Below are 23,237 nucleotides of genomic sequence, written 5' to 3' on the forward strand. Positions count from 1 at the left end.
CTTAGTGGAGCTTCTTATTTTGTCACTTTTTTATATGATTATTCTATAATGTGTTGATTGTATCATTTGACATCTAAGGATCAAATTTTTGAAGCTTTTGAAATTTTCAAAGTTTTCAAAGCCAAGATTGAAAAAGAAACAAAGAGACTTATAAAATACTTGTAAACTGATAATGATGGTGAATATTGCTTGAATGCTTTTGATACTTTTTGTAGAGAGAATGACATTTGTAGAGCAATGGCCGTTCCTGAGACGCCACAATAAAATGATGTCATTGAGAGGATGCATAGGACCATCATTAAAAGAGTAAGAAGCATGCGTTCACAATCTGGTCTTAGTAAGAAATTTTGGGCTCTGTATATTTAATCAATAGATCTCCCAGTGCACCCTTGAATGGTGAAATACCTGAAATTGTATAGAAAGGTAAAAGTGTGACATATGGACACTTGAGGACATTTGGGTGTGAAGTTTATGTTTAAGTGCTAAGTGAAAGTAGAAGCAAGCTGGATGCGAAGTCAAAAAGATATGCTTTTCATGGTTATGGTGGTGATGATAGAGGTTATAGGATTTGGGATCCTATTGCAAAGAAGACTATCAAAAGTCGGGATGTTCTTTTTAATGAGAATATAATGTTCGCTGAAAGGAAGCAGGAAGAGCCAAAACAAAAAAGACTTGTTGTGGATATACAAGAACCAAATCTCATTGTTTCACCTCGACAAATGCAATAGAGTCGAGCTCATTTGATGGAGGTGATGTTAGTTATGAGGATGACACTGAATTAATTCAAGATGAAGAAGGACAACCAGTTACACCGGATCTAGAATTGAGAAGATCCACAAGCCCTCACAAGGCCACACAAATGTATTCACATTCCTTATATTATGTTTTGTATACTGATAGTGGTGAATCAGAATCTTTTCAAGAGGCTATTTATTGCGTTAATGCTGAAAAATAGCATAAACCAATGGAGAAGGAGATTGATGCTTTGCATAGTAATGATACATGGGAATTAGTGGAACTTCCACATAGGAAGAAAGCATTAAAGAATAGGTAGGTATATGTTATTAAGTGAGAAGCAAATGATCTTATGAAATATAAGGCTAGACTTGTGGTGAAACATTATGGGCAAAAACCAGGTGTTGATTTTAATGAAATTTTTACTCTTGTTGTTAAGCATAACTCTATTAGAGTTGTTTTATCTTTAGTTGCTAACTTGAATTTGGAGCTAGAACAACTTAATATTAAAACAACCTTCTTGAATAATAATCTCGATGAAGAAATTTATGTGTCAGCTTGAAGGTTTTGAGAACAAAACCAATCCTAATTTGGTTTGTAAGTTGAAAAATAGATTGTATGGTTTGAAACAAGCATATAAGCAATGGAATAAGAAATTTGACAGTTTTATGCTGGGTGAAAGTTATTCTAAATGCGAATTTGATTATTATTTGTACTTCAAGGGTACAACATATGATTCTTTTACTATTTTGTTGCTTTATGTTGATAATATGATTGTGGCTAGTAATGATCTGGGTGAAATCAAGCGTTTAAAACTTGATATGTCCGAGCATTTTGCCACCAAGGATCTTGGATCAGCTAAGAAGATTTTGGACTTGCAGATCTATAGAGACAGACAGCAATGTAAGCTTTGGTTAAATCAATCTGAATATATCTATAAAGTTCTTGAGTTATTTAATATGACTGACTGTAAATATGTTTTTACGTCATTAACTGCACATTTTATCTAAAAAGGATTGTCCAATGAATGAGTTAGATAAAAGTAAAATGAAGAATGATCCATATATTTCTGCAGTGGGTAGTCTAATGTATGTGATGGTTTGTACTAGAAGTGACATTGCTCATGTAGTGGGAGTTGTTTCCAGATTTATGTTTAATCCAGGTTGGAAACATTAGCAAACAGTTAAGTGAATCCTTCGGTATTGAAGGGGACACGAAATGTATGCTTGTGTTTTGATAATTCATCATTGGAAGTTGGTTATATAAATGTGGATTATACAGGATGCCGTGATACTACAAGGCCTACCACTGGATACATTTTCAATGCTGGTGGTTTTGCAGTCACTTAGACGTCAAGATTGCAGGATATTGTTGTTATAGCATCAACTGAAGTTGAGTATATGGCATTGAATGAGGCAGCGTAAGAAATGATTTGGTTGATAAAGTTACTTGGCCAGTTTGGGTGAAATATGATAACTATGTTGTGCATTGTGATAACAGAGTGTTATTCATCTGCCTAAGAATTCAGCTTATCACTCCAGACAAAGCATATAGAGGTCATATACCATTTTATTCGATTGAACTATGAGCTTAGAGATTTGCAAGTGGACAAGATTCACACTGAGAAGAACCTTGTTGATAAAGAATACGATGTGTAGAAGACTTTCGAGGGTTGGATAAGACGTAACCTCGAGTGGTTGGAGAGTGGTGCATTAGTGATTATTTATGGGTTTTTCACAATATTTAGTATATTTATCTTCAAAAGAAAGAGAAAAAATATCACCAAAATAATTAGACCACTTGAAAAAATCATCTAGGCAGTCAAATTAACCAATTTATCGACAAAATTGTTATTTTTAAAAATCATTTCACTTGGTACTTCCTCAACTATTTGTTTAGAAAATGCCCAAACTGCCTCGAACCATAAATAAGCGAGAACAATTTGGTGATTTGGCTGTTTGTTTTGGGTTTGAAACTCCGAATAAGAAAGTTTGATGGCAAAAGCATATTCCGCTTTGGGAACCCAAAATAAATATGGGTTTAGGTCCTTTGACTCAAGTAATCTAAGTGGATCAAATTACTTAATGGAAAAAGTTCATATAAAGTTGCAAACCTTAAAATGGAGAATTAAAGGTGCACCTCAAAAATCCATTATAAAAGATTGTTCGTATGTTGAAAAATCTTCTATTTGATCATCTTGACATCGAGATGTATAAATATGAAAGGAAAAAAAAGTTTGAGTCAACAAAATAGTGTATCTTGCAACACATTAACTGGTTCATTCATTTTCAAGATTTTCATGTGTTTATAGATCTATTTAATTTGAACTATTTTTAGGATTTAAAATTTTATAATTAGAGATGAAAATATATTTTCAAGCCATTCTAAGAAAAAATTATATCAAAAATATATTTATGATAAAATTTAGCGGTGCGCCTTAATTGGATTGTTTAAGGTTGCAACCTTATGCAAACTACACCCTTACTTAAAATGCCCATGTTTTTTCAGGATTATGAACCCCAAAAAGAGCAGTTTGACTATGTTAATAGCGTTCTTTAAGCACAAAAAAATTGATTACTTTGTTGGTAAATTTATTAATTTAACCGCCTCATTGGTTTTTTTGAGAGGGTGTGACCCCTTTAATGATATTTTCCCTAAAAACAATCAACTAAGTTAAATTTAATCTTATTTTAGGTACCGTAAACAATTTCAATATACCCATTTTACTTTGGAAAACTCTCAAAATAATAGATGATTTTGTGAAATGCTTTTAAAAGGCATGAAATATTTGCAATGCTTCCTATCATGTAGGGGTTCAGCTCATGCAACATCATCATCTAAGGTTACAATCCTAGTTTCTCAATCAAAAGTAAATAAACTTTAAATCAATATAAAATAAAAACTAAAATGAAGTAATCCAATGTACCATATATAATTAAAGGGATGGTCTACAAAGAGACTATTTATCTTTTGTATATAAAGGTCACCATCATTCTTGTCCTTTAAATTTCAAAATGGGTAGTTGTAAGAGCGTTATTGAAAAGACAAAGTTTTTCAAAAAAAATCTTGGACTCCATAACTCTCTCCAAACCATCCAATTTCATGTCAAAAAATGATTGTGATTTCTACATACAAAAGATAAATAGACTTTTTATAAACAATCCTATGATCAAATGGTATATCATGTTTCTTCCCATTTTCATAACTAACCTAGTGATGTAAGACTTTCACCGTCTCATTATCCCATTATATTTGTAGCATTCCCCCGCGCCAGGTGGGGTGCCAGCATTGCTTTTGTCCCTGATGATGAATGATACAAAAGCAAAACCACCAAAGCAGCTGTGAGATGAAGCTTGCAACAAAAGATCAGGGATCGTGCCTACTCTACTCACACTCTCCATTACTTTACCGGCAATAGTAACATTAATTTGTTTTGTTAAGACTTTTGGTTAGTGATAGTCAAAACTATCCATTTTTACTTTTTGAGGCGTTCAGATTAGTCCTTTAGTGAGCATCTGAAATGGGGTTCATAAAAAGGAAATTATCATTAATATATCTATATTTTAATATATCTATATTTTATTATAATTAGAAAAAAACTTTTAATTTTTTAAAACTTCTTCTACATTTTTTTTCATGATTTTTTGTTTTTTTTCAAAATCTCGTTTAAATTCTTTCTCACAATTTTCGGCTTTTTTGGACCAAAATGATCTTCATAAAAATTGTTTTACCATAAAGCGCGTTACAGTAATGTGTTTCTTCTGTCTTTTTTTAAAATCTCGTTTATTCTTTTTTTTAACAATTTTTGACTTTTTTGGATCAAAATGACCCCATGAAAGTTGTTTTACCGTAAAGCAAATTACGGTATTTTAAATACCGTAATGTGTTTCTTTTCCCTCTGTTGTCTCGCTTCTACATGCTTCAAAAGCCATTATATCTTAAATGGGTTTCTATCTCAAATGGGTTTCTTTGGGGATCGATGGAGGCCAGTATTTTTCTTTCACTTTCCCTCTCTAAAATTTCAAAGAAGAGGAATACTCCATAACATAGGTTCTTCTCTGCAACTCATTCAACCCTCAAAAGCACTCTCTTCTCTCTCTAAGAATTGGGGTTTTTCTCTGCAAAAGAAGAAGCAAGAGGATACAAAAGGAGGAAGATAGAAAGATCAAGAGGAATGGGTTGGGTTAGGGTTTTCACCGCCTTTGAGAGATCCAGATGCTTTCCTATGTGCTGCCTATTTTCATTGCAGGTATGAATTTACAAAATCCGAATCCCTTCTTTCCGTTTGCAAGAAAACTCAGCTACGTCTCTCTTCTTACATCAAAGAGGAGTTTGGGACCTCTAAAGCTCTCTCTCTCCTCTGGTTATTAGATTAAAAAAAAGAAGACAAGAAGGCACCTAGTCAGGTTGAACTTCATAGGACACGGATGACGAACTAGAGGCCTTGATGCTTCAATCCATGGTATGGGCAATTTGACAAGAGAGAGGGTTTTATTTAAGAGAAAAGATAGGAACAATAAGCCATTCAAGGAGAGAGAGACGGATCAGGCCCTCTCTAACAGAGAGGGAGACGGCATGGGGAATTTCACAGATGTAAAAAAATGGTGGATTGGATTTTTGTCGATACCCACGTGCCTCTGATCAGTGATAATGCATGCTCTCTTCCTCCCTCTAGAACCCCTGTTTCTTTGGATTCTCTCTCTGGAATATATTTTTAGAGAGAGAGAGAGCTGATGCTCTTATGCGTTGTGCTACCAAACGGATGGCATTACAGTATGTAAATTTCCTTATAAAATTTTCTACGGTATGCAAATTAATGTACAAAAAATTTTACGCATTACGTTATTTAAATTATGGTAATGTTCTTTACTTTAAAAAGATACAGTAAAAGTCATTTTAGTCAACAAAAAAAAAAATTCGAAAATTATAGGAAATGGTGTAGGTGAGGTTTTGAAAATTTGAAATTTGTTTTTTCGATTAAGTAAAATATAAATATATTAACGAAAATTTGCTTTCATAAAAACGTGATGGAGATGAATAGTTGGGCGTGGATAGTACTAATTATTTTGAGGCCCAAGCCCATGGCAAAGTGGAAGCCTACCCATTATTCTTAAGGGTGGCAAGGACCAGGTCTAAATTGGTCCTCACCCTAACCTGGCCAGGCCCTTGTTCCCATAGGGCCGGCCTAGTCCCGGCTGGCCAGCACTCGGCCTAGTCCTGCCAGTTTTAGGGGGGCCAGGCTAGGACGCCAGCCCCTTGCAAGCCCTAATTATTACTTAGCCTAAAAGGAAGATGTTTGTTTGGTTAGCAACCTAAAAGAAAAGGGAAAAATATAAAAACTAACGCCAATCCTACTTCCCTTGCTCGCACATATTTCAAAGTTTACTTGGACTTAAAATTTCGGGATCCACGTTAAAATCACTTATGATTATTTTCAACAAAACAATTAAAATTAGTTTGAGTTCCTAACACTGAGATTTGGTTGTCTAAAAATTGGACGGTCTACATTCATTTTTAGGATGTATTTTCTCAGGCTCACCGAATTGGAAAAGTATATTAAGAGACCCTTTACTTTTGACGCAAAGATGTCACAAATACTCTTGCTCATCAGATTTTTAAATCGGGTGATTGTAATAGTGTCATTGATCAGACTCAAAGTTTCAAAAAGAAATTTTTTAAATTTCATGACAAACTTCAAGCCATTTAATTTGACTTCTAGTGTTTAGGATTAATTTTACCCTTTTTGTTACAAATATAAATGGTTTCATAGTATATAATTATAATTATAATTATAATCCCCACATAATTTCTGGTCCTAATGGCGTCCCTAGGTCGGATTTTGCCAAAGGGAGCAAATGGGCAGTCAACTCTTGCTAGAGTATGAAATAATTTATCGAAACAAAAAAAAGGTTTTAATCAACTAAATTACAAATAAAGCGGCAACTTTTAAAATCCTTCCATTTAGGTACATCTTCTATTAGTTTATTAGCAAAATGACCAAATGGCCGTTGTTCCAAAGTTGGAACCCTTAAACAAGTGAGAGCAATTTTGAATTTGGTTATTTGAGCCAAATGGCTTAAATACCCAATTTTGTTTCATCACATATATGTTTTGAGTTTGAAACCCTAAATAACTAATGCAATTTTCATCTTTTCGCTAGGGTGACTTAAGTGTGGCCAAATTATTAAAATAAATCCGTTTAATTCATGTTCAACACCAAACCAAGATTTTTTAATTGGGTCATTCGACGGAAGTGCTTTAAGTGAGTCAAATTATCAGATTTCCCTCACTTGTTCATAGTTGCAAACCCTAAGCAAGAGCAATTTAGGTATTCTTAAAAAAAATCTGAAGGAGATGCTTAAATGAAATGATTATTTTAAGGCAATATTTTGTTGGTAAAATTGTTGATTTAACCATCTCATTTATTTTTTAGGTGGTTTGACCATTAATGATATTTTAACCACATTTTGTTATTCTTTAAAGGGCAAACTTTTCTTTGTGGGCCACCTGCATAGAAAATAAATGTAACGAGAGTAAATACATGGATGGGATAGAACCAGGCCAACTATCAAACAAACTAACATTTTCCAACAGTAAAAAAAAAGTGATTATTCGTAACCATCCAATCTGGCCAGATAGTTGAGAGATGTGTTCAAGTTTATTATTTTATAAATCAAATTGGGCTCAAATTTTGCACAACCATATTTCACGCCATCATATATTTTTTAAAAATATAAAAAATAACTTGACAAAAATAAAATGGCCTAAATGCCTTTAAATATTTTAAGAGTATTTTATTTATTTAATCATTATCAAATTACCGTTTTTATATTTCTCCAAGTGCTGCTAATGAATTGCACACACCCTAAAAATTCTATCTTGATTTGATTTTTAAAAATAGTAATATTCAACATATTATGCACTCCCAACTATTCAATCAAGATCTAGTACGTAAACACCAAATATCTATTTACAGAAAGCAAGATTACCATTCTTTAAAATGACAAAAACAAATTTGCAAATTCTAACCATTTTATATGAAAAATATGAAAAAACCAATGTATTGATATTGAATAGAGACCATCTAATTTCTAATAATTGTTAAATGATTCCCTAAATTTCAGATAGAAAAAATCTCACTATTAGGTCTTCTAACCAAGGGAATAGAGATACACTATGCCCTCCAGGGAGCATGGTCTACAAGCTCTTGAGTTGTTCAGTCTAGGTGTAGCTGATTGTGTTCGGTTCAAGGGCATGTTCATTTCGAAATGGATTAATATTTAAATCATTGATCTCATGCAGGCTCATTTTGATGTTATTTCTCCTCTGATGAGATTTCGAAACAAAGACCAATCAAAATGGTTTAAGGAGAAGATTTTGAAGCGTACATCAATCAATGCTCATTTTGATGTTTCTTAATAAATCAATATGGTTAGAGGTCATTTTGATTCTTCGTAATCTTCTAATAAGATTTTGAAGCATACACCGATGAATGTGGTTAGAAGATTTCGAAACTTCGACCAATCAATGTCGTTAAAGGTATAAAAGCTGATTTTGATGCTACTGATAGGATCTTATTTGATCTTCTAATATGACTTAGGACCATAAATAATTGAATGTGGTTAAACACATAAAAAAATAATATGAACTGCCATAAACGCTCATTTTGATGATACTGATAAGATCTTATTTGATCTTCTAATAAGACTTAGGACTATAAATAACTGAATGTGGTTAAACACGTAAAAAATAGTATGAACTACCATAACTATCATTCTCCTCCAATAACGTAGACATTCTCCTCCAATAACGTAGATATGATAGAAATCAATCGGTAAAGGTACTTAGGCTTTCGGCAGGGAAATCAGAGAAAGTCATCCGAGTCCAATAGATCCAATTATCGATAAAAAAATCTTTAATTCCAATTCCACATTACTATTTATATAAATTTTATAAAAATTTATGGTGATCTCAATCACCTCACATCAAACGCTTAATATCATATCAAATATTAACATATCTTATACCATCATTCCATTTTTTTCTTCAAACATTACCAGTCCCAAACGTAATACTTATTTTTTCTATTAAACACTAGCTATCCCGAACATTAAAAATGCTTATTATTACCCATCATCCCATTCAATACTAGCTATCCCAAACATTAAAAATCTTCATTATTACCCACCAAACAATGATGTTACAACCATCAAACAAGAATGTTACTACCTTAACTATCAGTATCCTCCAATGCCTTATTACTGCAGAGCGTCTTCATCAACATTAACATGGACATTAACCTCTTGGCTAAATATTAATTTCTAGGCTAAATCGTAAATCACATGGGCAAACATAAAGATCTAGGGTAAATCATTAGTGACATACACACTTATGTCTAAAGATTTTCATTAATTTCATTTATAATTTTGCTAATGGGTTGAAGGCATACATACACACTTTATAATTTTGCTAATAGGTTGAAGGCATACATGCACACTTATGTCATGACTTTCATCAATTTGATTAATAATTTTGCTAGTGGGTTGAAGACATATGTTCACACTTCACACTATATCCATTGACATCGCCAAAAGCATGTTGGTACAAGAAGCTCATGCTACACATGTAACCATGGCGTTGCACTCTTGTGAGGGTAGTGAAGCTACTTCATATTTTATTGTTATGGTAGGAAAGCAATTTCGTATTCTATTGAATGGTTGGGAAGCGCTTTCACATGAGAGACATTTACCAAACCCATTCTCATACGTATAAACTTGATAAGGGTAGTCTCTATTCTTTATCTCTTTTTTTTCTCAATTCGTTTTTGAGAAAAAAAATATGAGAAGAAAAAAAATGGAGAAAATCAATTTTCTAACAACAAAATATTTTTGGGATTCTTACCTAACAACCCCCTATTTATGCCGCAAACTCCCATCTATAAGCACCAGCGCATTGCCTACTACCTAGTATCTAGGGGTGCACGCTTGGTCGATTCGGGTTGGGCGGAACATGACCTAACCTTGTCGGGTCTAGGCCGGTGGATTGAGACCCTAGCTGATGGGCAGGTGGGGCCAACTCTATATATCATGTCGGGTTGGGCCGAGCACAGAGCTGGCACGACCCAGTTACATTTGGGATAAACCTGACTGAACTTCAGAGACATGAAACTGACCCTCTAGATCAACAATTTGGACCCAGACCCAACCCACAACCAACCGAACAGCCAGCCCCACCTATGACTGATCCAATAGCCGGCCCTGCAGTTTCTTCTTTACGGTGATCTGCAATTAGGGCGATTTCCAATGAAATGATAAATCATGTATAAATATTTGATATAACAAATTCAATAACTTAAAGAGGATATTATTTAATTATCATTAATTCAATTATAAATGCATCTAATAATATTAAGATATGTTGATTATTATATAGTAATTGATATTATTATTATAATTATGTATATAAACTAAGAAATCTTCACAGTAATGAATATATTATTATAAAAACATATTTATCATCAAGTATCATCATTATTACGAGAGCCTGTTTTTTCAACTATTTGGGATCGGTTAATTTTACTACTAAGTTGCCTGCAGGAAAATGACAAAAAACACTCTTACTTATTCATAGATCATAACCCAAACACATGTTTTTCATTAAAACTTCATGTGGGTTTGGAAACCAAAACAATTTGAGGTATTTATATCATTTGACTTAACTTAAACCGCTTATCTACGTTCAAAACTTAGAATACGTGTTTTTTCATTATATCTCTTATATTATGGAATTTGGATCTAAGTGGGGGCATTTTAGTAATTTGATAAGCTTATTTGACTCTTTTTATTCTCATGAACTAAATTACTACAATATCACTACTTTTGAGAATCCAACCCCTGTACAGGGGCATAGCGTGACAATACGCTTGACCAGGTGCTTGAGTGAAATGGTCTCATTTAAGCAACTACTTTAATTCATTGGTTGATTTCACTAACTGTCTTGGTGATTTTTTCATTTTAATTATATGTTCTATTTTATTTTCTTTTTACTAGGCCAGAAAGCAAAAATTCAAATTTTATTCTCAAAATTTAGGAATAGCATTTTCCCTATTAAACGACTTAAAGAAAAACAATAACTGTTGTATATGAATTTTTCAAATCATAGTGTAATAGCAAAATGGAGTGAGTCTTTCTTGCTAACCATTGACAGTGCTAGAAGGGATGCCTTGGGCATCAAACAAGGACCATGTGGGTCTGCCGCCAGCATCATCAGGAAAAGGAAGGAAGTAGTGCCGTCCGGCAGTGCTGCCGGGTTTCGCACTGCCGGATTTTGCTCCGCCCCACTCATAGAGCGTTGCCTCTGCGTGGTCAAGACTGTAGTTTCCTGATTTGCATTTGTAGACTTGAAATCCTCTTCCAAACCATGATCCCAACAACCTGAAGAAAATGTATAGTACATGATTATTAGCATTTGTAGAATTTAAATCCTCTCTCTCTCTCTCTCTCAATGCTGCTTTGGAAGTTTATACTTGAGTATACAAAGAGACCATCTACTTTTAATATAAAGATGTCACAATCGGACTTGTCTATGAGATTTCAAATCGAATGGTCGTTAGTGTGTCGTTAACTAGACTCAAAATTCAAAAATTAATAATTTCTACTTTGTGACATACGTCAAGCCATCCAATTCGACATCTAATAAATAGTAACAATTGTGACTTCGTTATTATCGTCATCATTATCATCGTTTTATCATCCAATTCGACGTCTAATAAATAGTAACAATTGTGACTTCCTTATTATCGTCATCATTATCATCGTTTTATCTCAACTATTTGGAGCCAGCTATACAAATCATACTCCGCAGTTTCAGGATTCATGAAAAGATGCATCAAAGGTTTACACTAGCTGCCCGCCTAACACAACCCTCCTCTTTTACTCAGGCTAGGGACCAACTAAAAAAAGAGTTAACTATTACTTCCTTGTGACAAACTCATAGTATATAATCTCATTTACGAATCCCTCTGAAATTTAAAAGCATCACATAAATATCAACAGAGATGTACATTACTCAAAATCAATGAACTACTAAAATTGAATTGTCTCTATCTCTCTCAACCTACTTGTTTCCGGAAAGTGGTTGGAGGGCGGCCACAAAGCTGAGCAGGAAGAGCAAGAAGAGAAGCCTAAGAAGCATCATCTTCGTGATCATAAACACAAGGTGTCTTCCTCATCTTTCCTAGGGTTGTATGTATTTAGAGAGAGAGAGAGAGACTAAGGCACCAAGCTAAAGAAGAGCATGAAGGTGCAGAAGAGAATATAAAATGGTGATTTAACTTAGAGGGAACGCGCATTGCTATTTCGTTGGCCTTTTCTGTAGGCTTTTCATTGGAGGTGGGTCCGTTCGTATTATGCTTATCTGTCTATTTGTATAATAAATATCCCTCCGGCTTCAGTTGAAATTTCAAACAGTAAATTAGATTAAATTATCATCATCTTGACATCATTTTTTTTCCAATTAATTTAGATCGGCTAAAAACTTAGACTAATTAATAAAAAAAAATTATTCGTTTGGGGAACTTTCCCTATAAAGATCAAGTAAAAAAATGTAAAATAAATATCTGACAAAATCTCTCCGCCCCTCTCACTCATGTTCATAGCCCAAAGTAAGCTCTCTCTGTTTCTCCGCTTGGTCCTGGCATTGGACATTCTTGGTCTCACTCATCAATCCCAATTCCCAAACTCTCTCTTTTCCCCCCTAAATTGTTTTATGAATCCTAAGACATTCTCTTTATGCATTTGCTTTTGTATTCTCGTTCATTACAATGATCTTTCACTTCATGCTGCCATATTTTATGGACCGGAGATGATTGCCGTGTTTTATTCGGATCGGTCATCTGGATGGGAACCGGCCTATAGGTCGGGCAGATTTGGATGTCATAAAATATCAAGAATGTATTGGTTTCCCTATGAACATGCCGATTTCGGCTACTTTATACGAGTTTTTTAACGGAACCAACCAGTTCTTTCAAAGAATAAATACAATAAGCTCTTTTTTATTTAATTTTTTTTCTTTTTCCTTTTTTAATCTTCGGTCCGGTTATAGCCCATTGTCAAACAAAATCAACTAGTTCTAGAACCCGACCCACTTAAATTTTTTTAAATTTTCTTTTGATTTCCACTTCAGTTGACTAGATATTTGATCTGCGAAACAAGATCGAAAATCCAAAGGAATGATCCAAGTCGCCAATCTATTTTTTAAAAGAGGCTGAGTATGCATAAGGTGTTCGTATATATATATATATGCATAAGGTGTTCGTATATATATATATATATATATATATATATATATATATATATATATAGAAAACACTACGCAATGTATATAGGCAAAAAATGAACAGTAATTTCTTCTACCCCCATCACCGTCCAAAGTTCATCGGGCGGTCACAAATGTCTGGTAGTATTTTATTTTTTATTTTTTTTTTATAAATTGAAATAACTTAAAATTTGGAGATTGTATTCATCAAAAATAGGGGAATCTTCGAAAATTATAAAAAAAATATTTTACATAAAAATATTTGACCAAAATACCCCCAAAAAGTTGTGGGGATATTTTGGTTAATTTAATTTTCGTGGATACTTTTATTTTTATTTTTATTAGATACGCCTCAGTAAGATGTAGATATGCTTCAAATTTCAGGTCATTCCGATTTGTAAAAAAAAATTAAAAATAAAATACTATCAGACAATCGTGACCGCACGATGAAATTTGGATGGTGACGAGGGTAGGCGAAATCACTATTCATTTTCGCCAATAGACGTTGGAAAGACTTTTCCATATATATATATATATATATATATATATATATATATATATATATATATATATATATATATATATATATATATAGGAAGGTTTTTTTCAATATAAAATTTTAAAATACACTTTCAAATCATTTAACGTGTATTTTTATAATTTTATTTTCTCAAACACTTGTCTCACCATCTAAAAATTGGACAGTCTTTATCCAATCTTAGGTCGCTATTTCTACAAGCCACATATAGAGAGGAGGGATTGTCTACAAAGATACTATTTAACTTTTGTACATGGAGGTCGTAATCACTCTTGTCCGTTAAGTTTCAAAATGTGTGGTTGTAAGAGTGTCATTGAATAGACACAAAGTTCCAAAAAATAAGTTTTCAGACATGACTCACCTCAAGGCATCCAATTTGATATTTAATAAGTGAAAATGATTGTAACCTCTATATACAAAAGATAAATAATCATTTGTAGATAATCCCTATAGAGAAACACGAATTGTTTTGCTTATTCTTCACAAGGTATACAAAAGAGGATACATTCCCAAGACACATTGGAGTCCTAAAATTATATCCTAAGTAATATTTTCCCGAGGGAGTAAATCTATGATATGCTCCCTCCAGAGCATATTTCTTTTGGCATAAAAATCTGTCTATCTCATACCTAGCTTTTTTTATAGGAGTCAAGTTAAAAGAGATTACAATTACTCTTTTCTTCTACAAATGGAAGTTTGATAGAGTCAAAGTTGTTGATGGTCAATGTAAGGAAGCCAGGTTTGTGGTTTCTGTCCAATTACATTTATAACTAAGGGTGCAGGTGGCATACGGATGCATTTTCAAATTTTGTCATGGTGCACTTTCAAATTTTATCATGGTATATAATTTTGATATAATTTTAATGTAAAATGTTTTTAAGATTATCTCAAATTTTAATTTTATATTTAATTATAAAATTTAAATTTTCAAAAATAGTAAAAATCAAATAGATCTATAAATATACGAAAATATTGAAAATGGACATTATAGATAATATATTTTAAAATACACCATTTCTGAGACTTAATCTTTTTTTTTTTTTTTATGGTCATACATCTCGATGTCGAGATATCAATCAAAGGGTCTTTCAACATTAAAACTACCTTTTCCGATGGATTTTTGAGGTATATCTGTAGTTCTACATTATATCTGTAGTTCTACATGTGTTTTGCAATATATAACCAAATTTAGACATGCAAAATCAAAAGAAACATCTGCATAAATCATGGAGGAGCTACCTCACACATTTACCTAGCCCTTCGTCTTTTGATACCTAGGACCCCAAACTAGATCGTGTATAGCCATAATTAACCAATTTGCGTTTAAAATCTAAAGCAAATAGTTAAGGATACGGTTTCTATGCTGCTAGCTCACATATTGTAGAAATGCAAGCTTGGCAATAAATATATTTTTAAAATATAATTTGTTCTTAATTTTTTGAGAATATAGAATCTTTAATATGAAGATCACAAATATGAAAAATGAAAAGAATGAAAACTAGAAATAATAATTATATTTAAAAAATTATTTGGACCGTTAGTTATACTTGTTTTTAGATGGACCACCTATTTGCATCCATCTTTAAGATCGATGCTTTATACCTTTGGACCGCATATTGTGGAAATGCAGTCCAGCCCGCGTGAAACAATTTTCCAACAGTTAAATACATGCAACAAATTCGTTTCATTTTATTTTATTTTTTTTAGTATTCCTTTCAAATATTTTGCAAAAATAGCCATTGCATGTGAGGTATTTAAATCGTTCAACTAAGTTTATATGTGACGCATTCCTATCCCAGGAGATATAACCTTTTTTGAGCAAAATATTCACGGGGATATTGTTAGGCTAGGCCCTATGTTTGGATGGCAGTTAATCTTATCTGAGATGCTATATCTTATATGAAATTAATATAATTTAGTTGCTTAGTTTAGATCTTTTATTTATGGTATTGTACACAAAAAGACTATTTACTTTTAATATAAGGTGGTCACAATTTCATACAACCATTTGAGGTGAAATATGATAGCTTGGATGTTTCATTAAGTTTGAAAAAATTTCTTTTGAAGTTTGAGTTTGGTCAATAGAATAATTACAACCACTCAATTTCACATCCAATGGTCAAGATTAATATGACCACGTTGTATCAAAGGTAAATGGTCTCATTCTATACTCTCTTTATTTATGTATAATATTATTTAAATATTTAATTTTTTTGTGATTTTTAATTATTTCTAGCTAAAAACATGTATTGTTCAATAGATTATTGTGAATAGAATAAAAAAAAAAAGTGATTCATGAGTCAGCGGGTGCAAGAGCCCGCTGATTGACTACCGTCCATCTCTAAGATAGACGTTGTAAAAAACTCATAGGGCTAAAATAAATTTTGACGGTGTAGAAATTTTCCATTAAAAAATCATATTTTAAATATTAAAAATTTATTTATTTATTTCATATTCATGATTCTCTTAACCCACTGACTCATTAATGTTCATCTTTAAGAGTTGTAAAAAAACTCAGAGCTAAAATGAATTTAGAAGGTGTAGAAATTTTTCATAACAAATTCACATTTTAAATATTGAAAATTTATTTTATTTATTTCATATTCATGATCCTCTTAACCTAGATCATGATTTCCTAAAATTTTAGAATAAAAATCCATTTTTAAGGTCCATTTTAGATTAACTCATAGAAACCCCATCCAAACATAATAGCTTTTTAAATAGATAAATTTATATATATAACCGCCAATAAAGCTATATCAAATAACTTTACGATGGGCACAGACAAACAATAAATAACTCGTTATCAGAATTAACTTTATCGAAACAGTAATAACGAATGCATAAAATTTATTTGTTTTATTGAATTTTAATGATGATTTTATTGAGTCAATGCAAGTAGTTCAGGGGGATAAAAAGGGTGAAAAAAAGGTTTGAAGAGACGGGAGAAAGAGGAACTGAGGGGAAACAATAGGTAGGGAAAGAGAAGACAGAGGAAAATAGAAGGAAAGAAAGTAGATTAGGGGAAAGGATAGAATGGGGGACGCAATGGAGTCTATAATGTCGTCACCTTTGCTAAACTATCCGTTGCTCCATTCCGTTCTGTGATGATAAAGACAAAAGTGACCCCTTTGTGCTGAAAAATAAGTTGTATTTTCATCCATGGTGGAGGTCAATTGCTCAAAAGTTGCAGACGGGTTCAAGCGTCACATTTGCCCAGTCCCCTTCTATTATAATCTTTTGATGAGCCTCACTAAATCTTTTAACTCGTTCATTAGTCGCCTCACTAAAAGGGCAATACAAAAGAAACTGAATTTGTTAATATTTTTTATAAAGAATGTTGATGAAGTAGTATTAAACTCTTTATCATTTTATTTTTTTTAAATAACGCTCTTGGGCTATTGATAAATAGGGGGATTCTCTTAATTTATGACCTCTAAAAATTAATACTAATAAAGTATAAGGAGTATGTTGTATCATTAAGGGAAAAAATTTGTTCTCTTGAACCAATTGGGTATTGTTCACTGTGGCAAAACACCAGTGGGATTTGTTTGACCCTGAAATTTCAAATCATCTTAATTCTTCTCTGAGATCAATGGGATTTGTTGGTGTTCTGATGGGGTCAGTTGGACATTTTGTCCTATGGCCAAAGTACCTAGGAGGATTTGTTTGTCCCCACTAATTTAAATTATCTTAGCACTTCTCCAGACCAATTGAAAAAACAAATATTCATTTGGAAATAAAAAAATTGCTCCATATCAACTCCTCCTCAAAGATCTGGGGTTTTGAAAAGCTCAAAATCATTTTTCTAATTTTTGAACCAATCACAATTTGAAAATTTTTAGATCATAGAAGACCCCTTAACATATTATTCCCAAATGAGATGGAAGATGGAGACAGGTCCAAAGTCATCTCTAATGTCTAGTGGTGCAGAGGATAGAGAAATTAGAATCTCACAGCAGTAACTCCACTTGCATCTACTGCCTCCTAGACCTCCAGGATAGTGTCCCAGGATTGTGCGGTTCTCTTACATATGTGAATGTTATCCGATGGATGATTTTTAGCAAATAAAGAACAAGGAGAATACAATCAGCAACAAATAAAGAAAAATAAAGCAAGAAAGAAATAATGTAAAAATAACACCAATATTTTACGTGGTTTGTCACATATGGGGCTATATCCAAGGGCAAAAAGGATTGATGTTTTTTTTTTCTCTTTGGTGACTCTCAATCACCCATTTTCCATTATTCTCTTTTTTTTCTCTTGAGGGGTTTACCTCTTTTTATGGGGAACCATTTGGGTTGTAACTCTCACATTTAGGTCTATAGGAGTTGATATGTAAGTATAACTCATGTCTTAACTCTGTTAAATACAACTAATTAGGATTAACAACTTGTCACCAAACTGTTATCCTATGTAATGAACTAAACCTGTCATTAGTCCACTAATGACTCACATAATAAGATGTCATCGAAGCATTATTACAATTTGATAGAATATATTTAGAAATTAAATAATTTTGTACATATATAATATAGAAAAACAATTCTTACAAGGAATCTAAGCACACCACTTGGTTTTCCCTCCAATGATATTCGGTTTTCCCTCCAGTGCAACATCCTGCAAATGCTCCAAAGTGGATTCCAGTATATGTCATTGCCTAATGTCAACCACATGGGACTTCATATATATTACACAATATGTCTTTCGTACCATTATTGAAAAGTAAATTATTGAAATAAAGGGTATGATAGGCCATATTTCTAATATTTTCATAATCAATAGAAAGAAAAATTACAAGACGATTCTTACCTGAGAGAATCAGAAACAAACTCATTCGCTCACAAAGTTTCTCTATGTATACCAAGTCTCTTTACATCAACTAAGGATTCTCAATACAACCCCTTGAAACCATTCTTCTGACCAACATCACTTGTCGTTCTTCATTTTCTTTACTTCTAGCAACCATTACGGGATAAGTTAGTTAAAGATGCAAGAACAACATGAAATCGATTTTCTCTCTACAAAGATGATATTACCCAAATCTCTATAGGAACTACTTCTCTATAAAAAAAAATCTCTCGGGAGTCGCAAGTAAATTGTTTCTCTCACTAAAAGCTCACTTCTCTCTCTCTGTCTGTGTAGGAGGTCCTTGCCTCTTACTAAACGGAAGTCCACCTTTCCCATAAGGCAATCCGAATAGGCATACTCATTCCTTTCTCCCTCATAACATATATATGAATCTATGGATTTGAATTCTATAACAAATAGAAATCTTTATCTCATTGGGAAATATATTTATTTCTTGCATAATTTGGTTTTCAAAAGCAAAATATTTTCACATCCTACAAAATAGAAATCCCATTAAAAATATTTTCACATCCTACAAAATAGAAATCCCAATAAATATAGAAACTCGTCAAGAACAATGTCAATCCAAGTAATATAAGATTTTGATTTTGATATCGCCATATCCAACAAAAGAAGCCCAAGTAAAAATGTACAATAAAAAGGACAAAATAGAATTATTTATAGGCACCTACTCCATTATAGAGCTCCATGTCCTAGGAGTGTGTGGTTCTCTTACATAACAAGAGAGGCCATAGTTCCGTCCGAAAGCTAAGAGTAATAGAAAATGGAATGCCTAAAAGTTAGGAATCTTTTCTGGTATATCTATATTCTCCTATGATTTTAGTTACCTGGGAATCTATGTATTAGCGTGTTTTAATATTTCATTGCATAGTTATCTATTAGAGGTTTATATATATATATATATATATATATATATATATATATATATATATATATATATTGTCACAATTCATCCATAGAAATGGTGACTCTAAATGGGGGAATAGGTGCAGCAACATCCTCTTCAAGCTCTTCATCCTCTGTATAAGCTTCCTCCTCATCTTCTTCAGAATAAAAAATTTAGCAGTTCATACCAGTAGCGCTTTTTAGTTTGGTCTTTTTTTTATGTAAAACTATGGTTTTGAAATTCGGCTGAGGCCACTTGGACTCGGCCGAGTAACTTGGTCTGGCTCTATTAGAGTGAGTTTAAGGCGAGTTGGTTGTATAACCACTTTATAAACTATATTTATATTTATGTCTCATTTAAATCACATAAGTCGTTAAGTCCCTTTAATGCTTACGAAAAATTTTGTACCGTCAGGGTTTGAATCCCAGATTTTGTAGAGTCTCGGTTTGAATCCCGGCAGAACAAAAAGTTTTTTTATGAGAACTTGTGTAAAACTCTTGTTTTCATGTCAAATAACTACCTCTTGAATGATTTCATCCCAAATGGCAAGCATAAGTTGACCTCTTGAGTCATTCGCCAAATAGACGATGAGAGAGAAAGAGATAGGCCAATCATGAGATGGAAATCTCAAACCCACCACACACAAATAAATTCATGAAATTTGAGTATGTCTCTGGCGATCTATTTTTAGAGATTTGGTTTATAATAGAGCAAACGGTGGCGGCAATGATGGCTGAGGGGACCAAATTCATGTTCAAGTCTACAGGCATGAAACTGTGGTTATCGGTCTTCTCAATATCTATCTGATGCTGCTGGATGGAGCAATCTACACACACCCCTCAATTATGTTTTTTTTTTTTTTTTTATCTGCTTTAGAAATTTCGGTTTTTTTATTTACTAAATACCAAACCCATTTATTAATCATATATATATAACAATAACAACAACAACAATAGTATATTAATTGTTAAATAATTCATCTCTTATAGGTATTTTGATAATTTTTTTAATAAATGAACAAGTAATAATAATAATTTATCAAAAATAATAATAAAGATATTGATTTATTATTTGCAAGTTCATGAGTATTGATGTAATTGTAAAGAGTAATGATCATATGAAACTCTCTCACACCCAAGTGTGTAGGATCTCAAATGATCACCATTAAATTTGGCACAAATTTCTAAAAAAATTATCACAATAAGTATGAGACATGATTTTTTTAGAGATTTGTGTCAATTTAATGGTAATTCTTTGAAGTCCTATACACATGGATGAAAGAGGGTCTCCTAAGATTATTACTCAATTGTAAAATAGGTCATACTATTAAAAAAAAATTTGTCTTCTTTCAAGTCTAAATTTGTATAGTAGGGTCTACGGAGGTAAGATTAGTTTTGGGCAACACGAGAAAGGGAATGGAGATGACTAATGGATGGATTTGGAATTTTGCAAAACAAAAAGATTAAATTTGTAAAGAGAACAAATAAAAACATAGTTGGGGGCTAATTGTTCTAAAGTTTTAAACTTGAGAGGGTGTACAAATAAGTTTTGCAAACCAAGGGTCTAATAGAGATAAAAACTACAAAGAAAGGGGTAAAAGCCATTTTCTCTTAAACCAACACACATCTAAGGAAGAAATAATGATTGTAACTCATTAAACCCAACACATCTAAGGAAGAAATAATTATTGTAACTCATTCTTGTTGGATATTGAAGTTAATGTCTCACTCAAAGTAAGGAACAAGAATGATTGTGACTCGAAGTTAGTTTTAGATTAAGTTTTCATCTTGTGATATTAAAGTTCCAAGAATAGTCCTTCACCATTTTGATTTGAAATCATGTGGTCCAAGGATTGCGGTTTACCTTATATAATCAAATTCTTGGGTGGGATTGAGAAACAAATTTTTCCTGTCTCATGAAATGGTTTTCTTGTAGTAAATTAATTTTATAGGAAAAATATTTCTTAGATTTAGATTTCACATTCTTTTTTTTCTCATGTTTGGTAATAATGCCTAGATTTCCAACAAAATTATTTCCTTTCATTTGGTAAATTATTTGGAAATCTACCATCCTAAAATCTGGAATGTAAGCTATTTTTAACTTTTAATTGTTATTATAGATATTGTTGAGAATGCACTAATAATTTTCTAATGAATACGATATCTTGAAAATTACCCATCTACAAGACGACTAAAAAATTAGTTAAACATTAGATCGAAACATATTTTACTTTGTTATTCTGTGTTTCCCTCCCTCCGAGGTCATGAAATGTTGATTAAGTACAATGCTAAACCAAGTTTGCATTATAAGGCATGAGAGGAGACATAGAGGGTAAAGAGCATGTTATAATTCTGATGGAGCATACCATACATTTACTCTCTTGGACAAAACACTAAGAGATTGTTTTTATAAGAAATTTCAGGATCCATCTAAATGATTATTATCAAAAAAAAAAAAAAAAGTTGGATGGCACCAATGCAATCTTGGGTTTCCATTCTTTTTAGGCACATAGAGACTGAGGGTTAATTTCTTTTTGTTCCTTTGAGGTTGGTTGGTGGGTTCTCGAGATCGCATCCCGGAAATTTAGGATATATAAAAGATATTCTTAGTATTAATTTGGCCCGAGGGAGTAGATAGATAATGTATAAAAGATCTATCTAAAACTCTATTCTCTCTCTAGAAGCTCAATCTCTCTTTTTCCTTCTAAAAACCCATTATCTATTTCTCTCTTTAAAAACTAATTCTCTCTCCCTGTAGAAATCCAATCTCTCTTTCTAAAAACCCATTATCTCTTTCTTTCTCTACAAACCTAATCTCTCCTTCTCTCTCTCAAAACCCATTCTCTCTTTCTCTCTCTAAAAACACATGCTCTCTTTCTCTTTCTAAAAGCGCAATTTCTCTCTCTATAAAACTAATTTGCTCTCTCTAGAAACTTAATCTCTCTCTCTCTTTTTCATTCTAATCTCATTCTCTCTTAAGAAACTCAATCTCTTTTTCTCCCTTTGAAAACCCAATTTTTTCTCTCTAGAAACCCAATCTCTCTCTCTCTAAAAACTCAATCTCTCTCTAAAACATATTCTCTCTCTCTAGAAATTCAATCTATCTCTCTCTAAAATCCCATTCCACCGATAAAACCCGTTCTCTCTAAATCTCTCTTTCTCTCTCTAAATCCGATTCTCTCTTTAAAAACCCAATATCTCTTTGTCGCTCTAAAAACCAATCTCTCTTTCTCTCTCTAAAAACCCAAGCTCTCTCTAAAAATTAAGCTCTCTTTCTCTCTCTAAAAACTCAATCTCTCTATATCTAGAAACCTAATCTCTCTTTTTATATCTAAAAACCTATTTTCTCTCTCTAGAAAGCCAATCTCTCTTTTTTTCCTAAAAACCCAATCTCTTTTTCTCTCTCTAAAAACTTAATATTTTTTAAATTTTTGAAAAAATACTTTAGCATATGTTTTTTAATGGCTTACTATAAACAAGAAATAAAATAAAATAAAAAATACAAAATACAAAATAAAATTAGGCCTTTTCTGAATGGCAGGGCCTGGCTGAGCTCTAATATTATATATTCACGATGGGCTAGGCTTTTGGGATGTAGTTTTCTGACCGGGTCTTACTAGACTCGGCCCAGCCCGGCCAAGTGGCAGCCCTACTTACACCCCACCCCAATTAATTTGAAAGTAATTGGAATCATACTTATGTGGTTCTGTTTTCAATTTCCTAGATTTTGGTCATTTTTTATGGAAATTAATTTCTAAGGTAAAAATAAAATAAAAATATTTTCAATAAAATAAAATGATCAAAATACCCCTGAAAGTTTCAAGGGGTATTTTTATCATTATATTTTATCAAGAAATTATTTTAAATATTTTTTATAGGTGTTGCCCAATGA

General features: G+C 32.5%; 1 protein-coding gene and 3 long non-coding RNA genes across 4 annotated transcripts in view; 3 read left to right on the plus strand and 1 right to left on the minus strand.

Moving 5' to 3' along the window:
• Positions 1 to 522, plus strand: part of LOC110007532 (uncharacterized) — a 3,557-nt gene extending 3,035 nt beyond the window's left edge. The window contains exon 2 of the long non-coding RNA XR_016061136.1: positions 216 to 522. This is a non-coding gene — a long non-coding RNA (uncharacterized LOC110007532). The remainder of the gene's footprint in view (positions 1 to 215) is intronic.
• Positions 1 to 2,415, plus strand: part of LOC110007533 (uncharacterized) — a 22,426-nt gene extending 20,011 nt beyond the window's left edge. The window contains exon 4 of the mRNA XM_088874312.1: positions 2,017 to 2,415. Coding sequence (XP_088730438.1) covers positions 2,017 to 2,115 — 99 coding nt within the window. The 3' untranslated portion in view covers positions 2,116 to 2,415. The remainder of the gene's footprint in view (positions 1 to 2,016) is intronic.
• LOC148781068 (uncharacterized) overlaps positions 1 to 12,020 on the minus strand; it is an 18,905-nt gene extending 6,885 nt beyond the window's left edge. Inside the window, exons 1-2 of the long non-coding RNA XR_016061135.1 lie at positions 11,855 to 12,020; positions 10,933 to 11,168 (exon numbers count right to left, since the gene is read on the minus strand). This is a non-coding gene — a long non-coding RNA (uncharacterized LOC148781068). The remainder of the gene's footprint in view (positions 1 to 10,932; positions 11,169 to 11,854) is intronic.
• On the plus strand, positions 4,079 to 5,586 carry LOC148781069 (uncharacterized). Its single transcript, XR_016061134.1, has 2 exons — positions 4,079 to 4,984; positions 5,107 to 5,586. It is a non-coding gene; the product is annotated as an uncharacterized LOC148781069 (long non-coding RNA).
• Positions 12,021 to 23,237: the final 11,217 nt, after the last annotated feature.

This window comes from Amborella trichopoda, chromosome 8, assembly GCF_054954075.1.
Source record: "Amborella trichopoda isolate Santa Cruz 75 chromosome 8, AtrichopodaSantaCruz75HAP2 v2.0, whole genome shotgun sequence".
Classification (NCBI taxonomy): domain Eukaryota; kingdom Viridiplantae; phylum Streptophyta; class Magnoliopsida; order Amborellales; family Amborellaceae; genus Amborella; species Amborella trichopoda.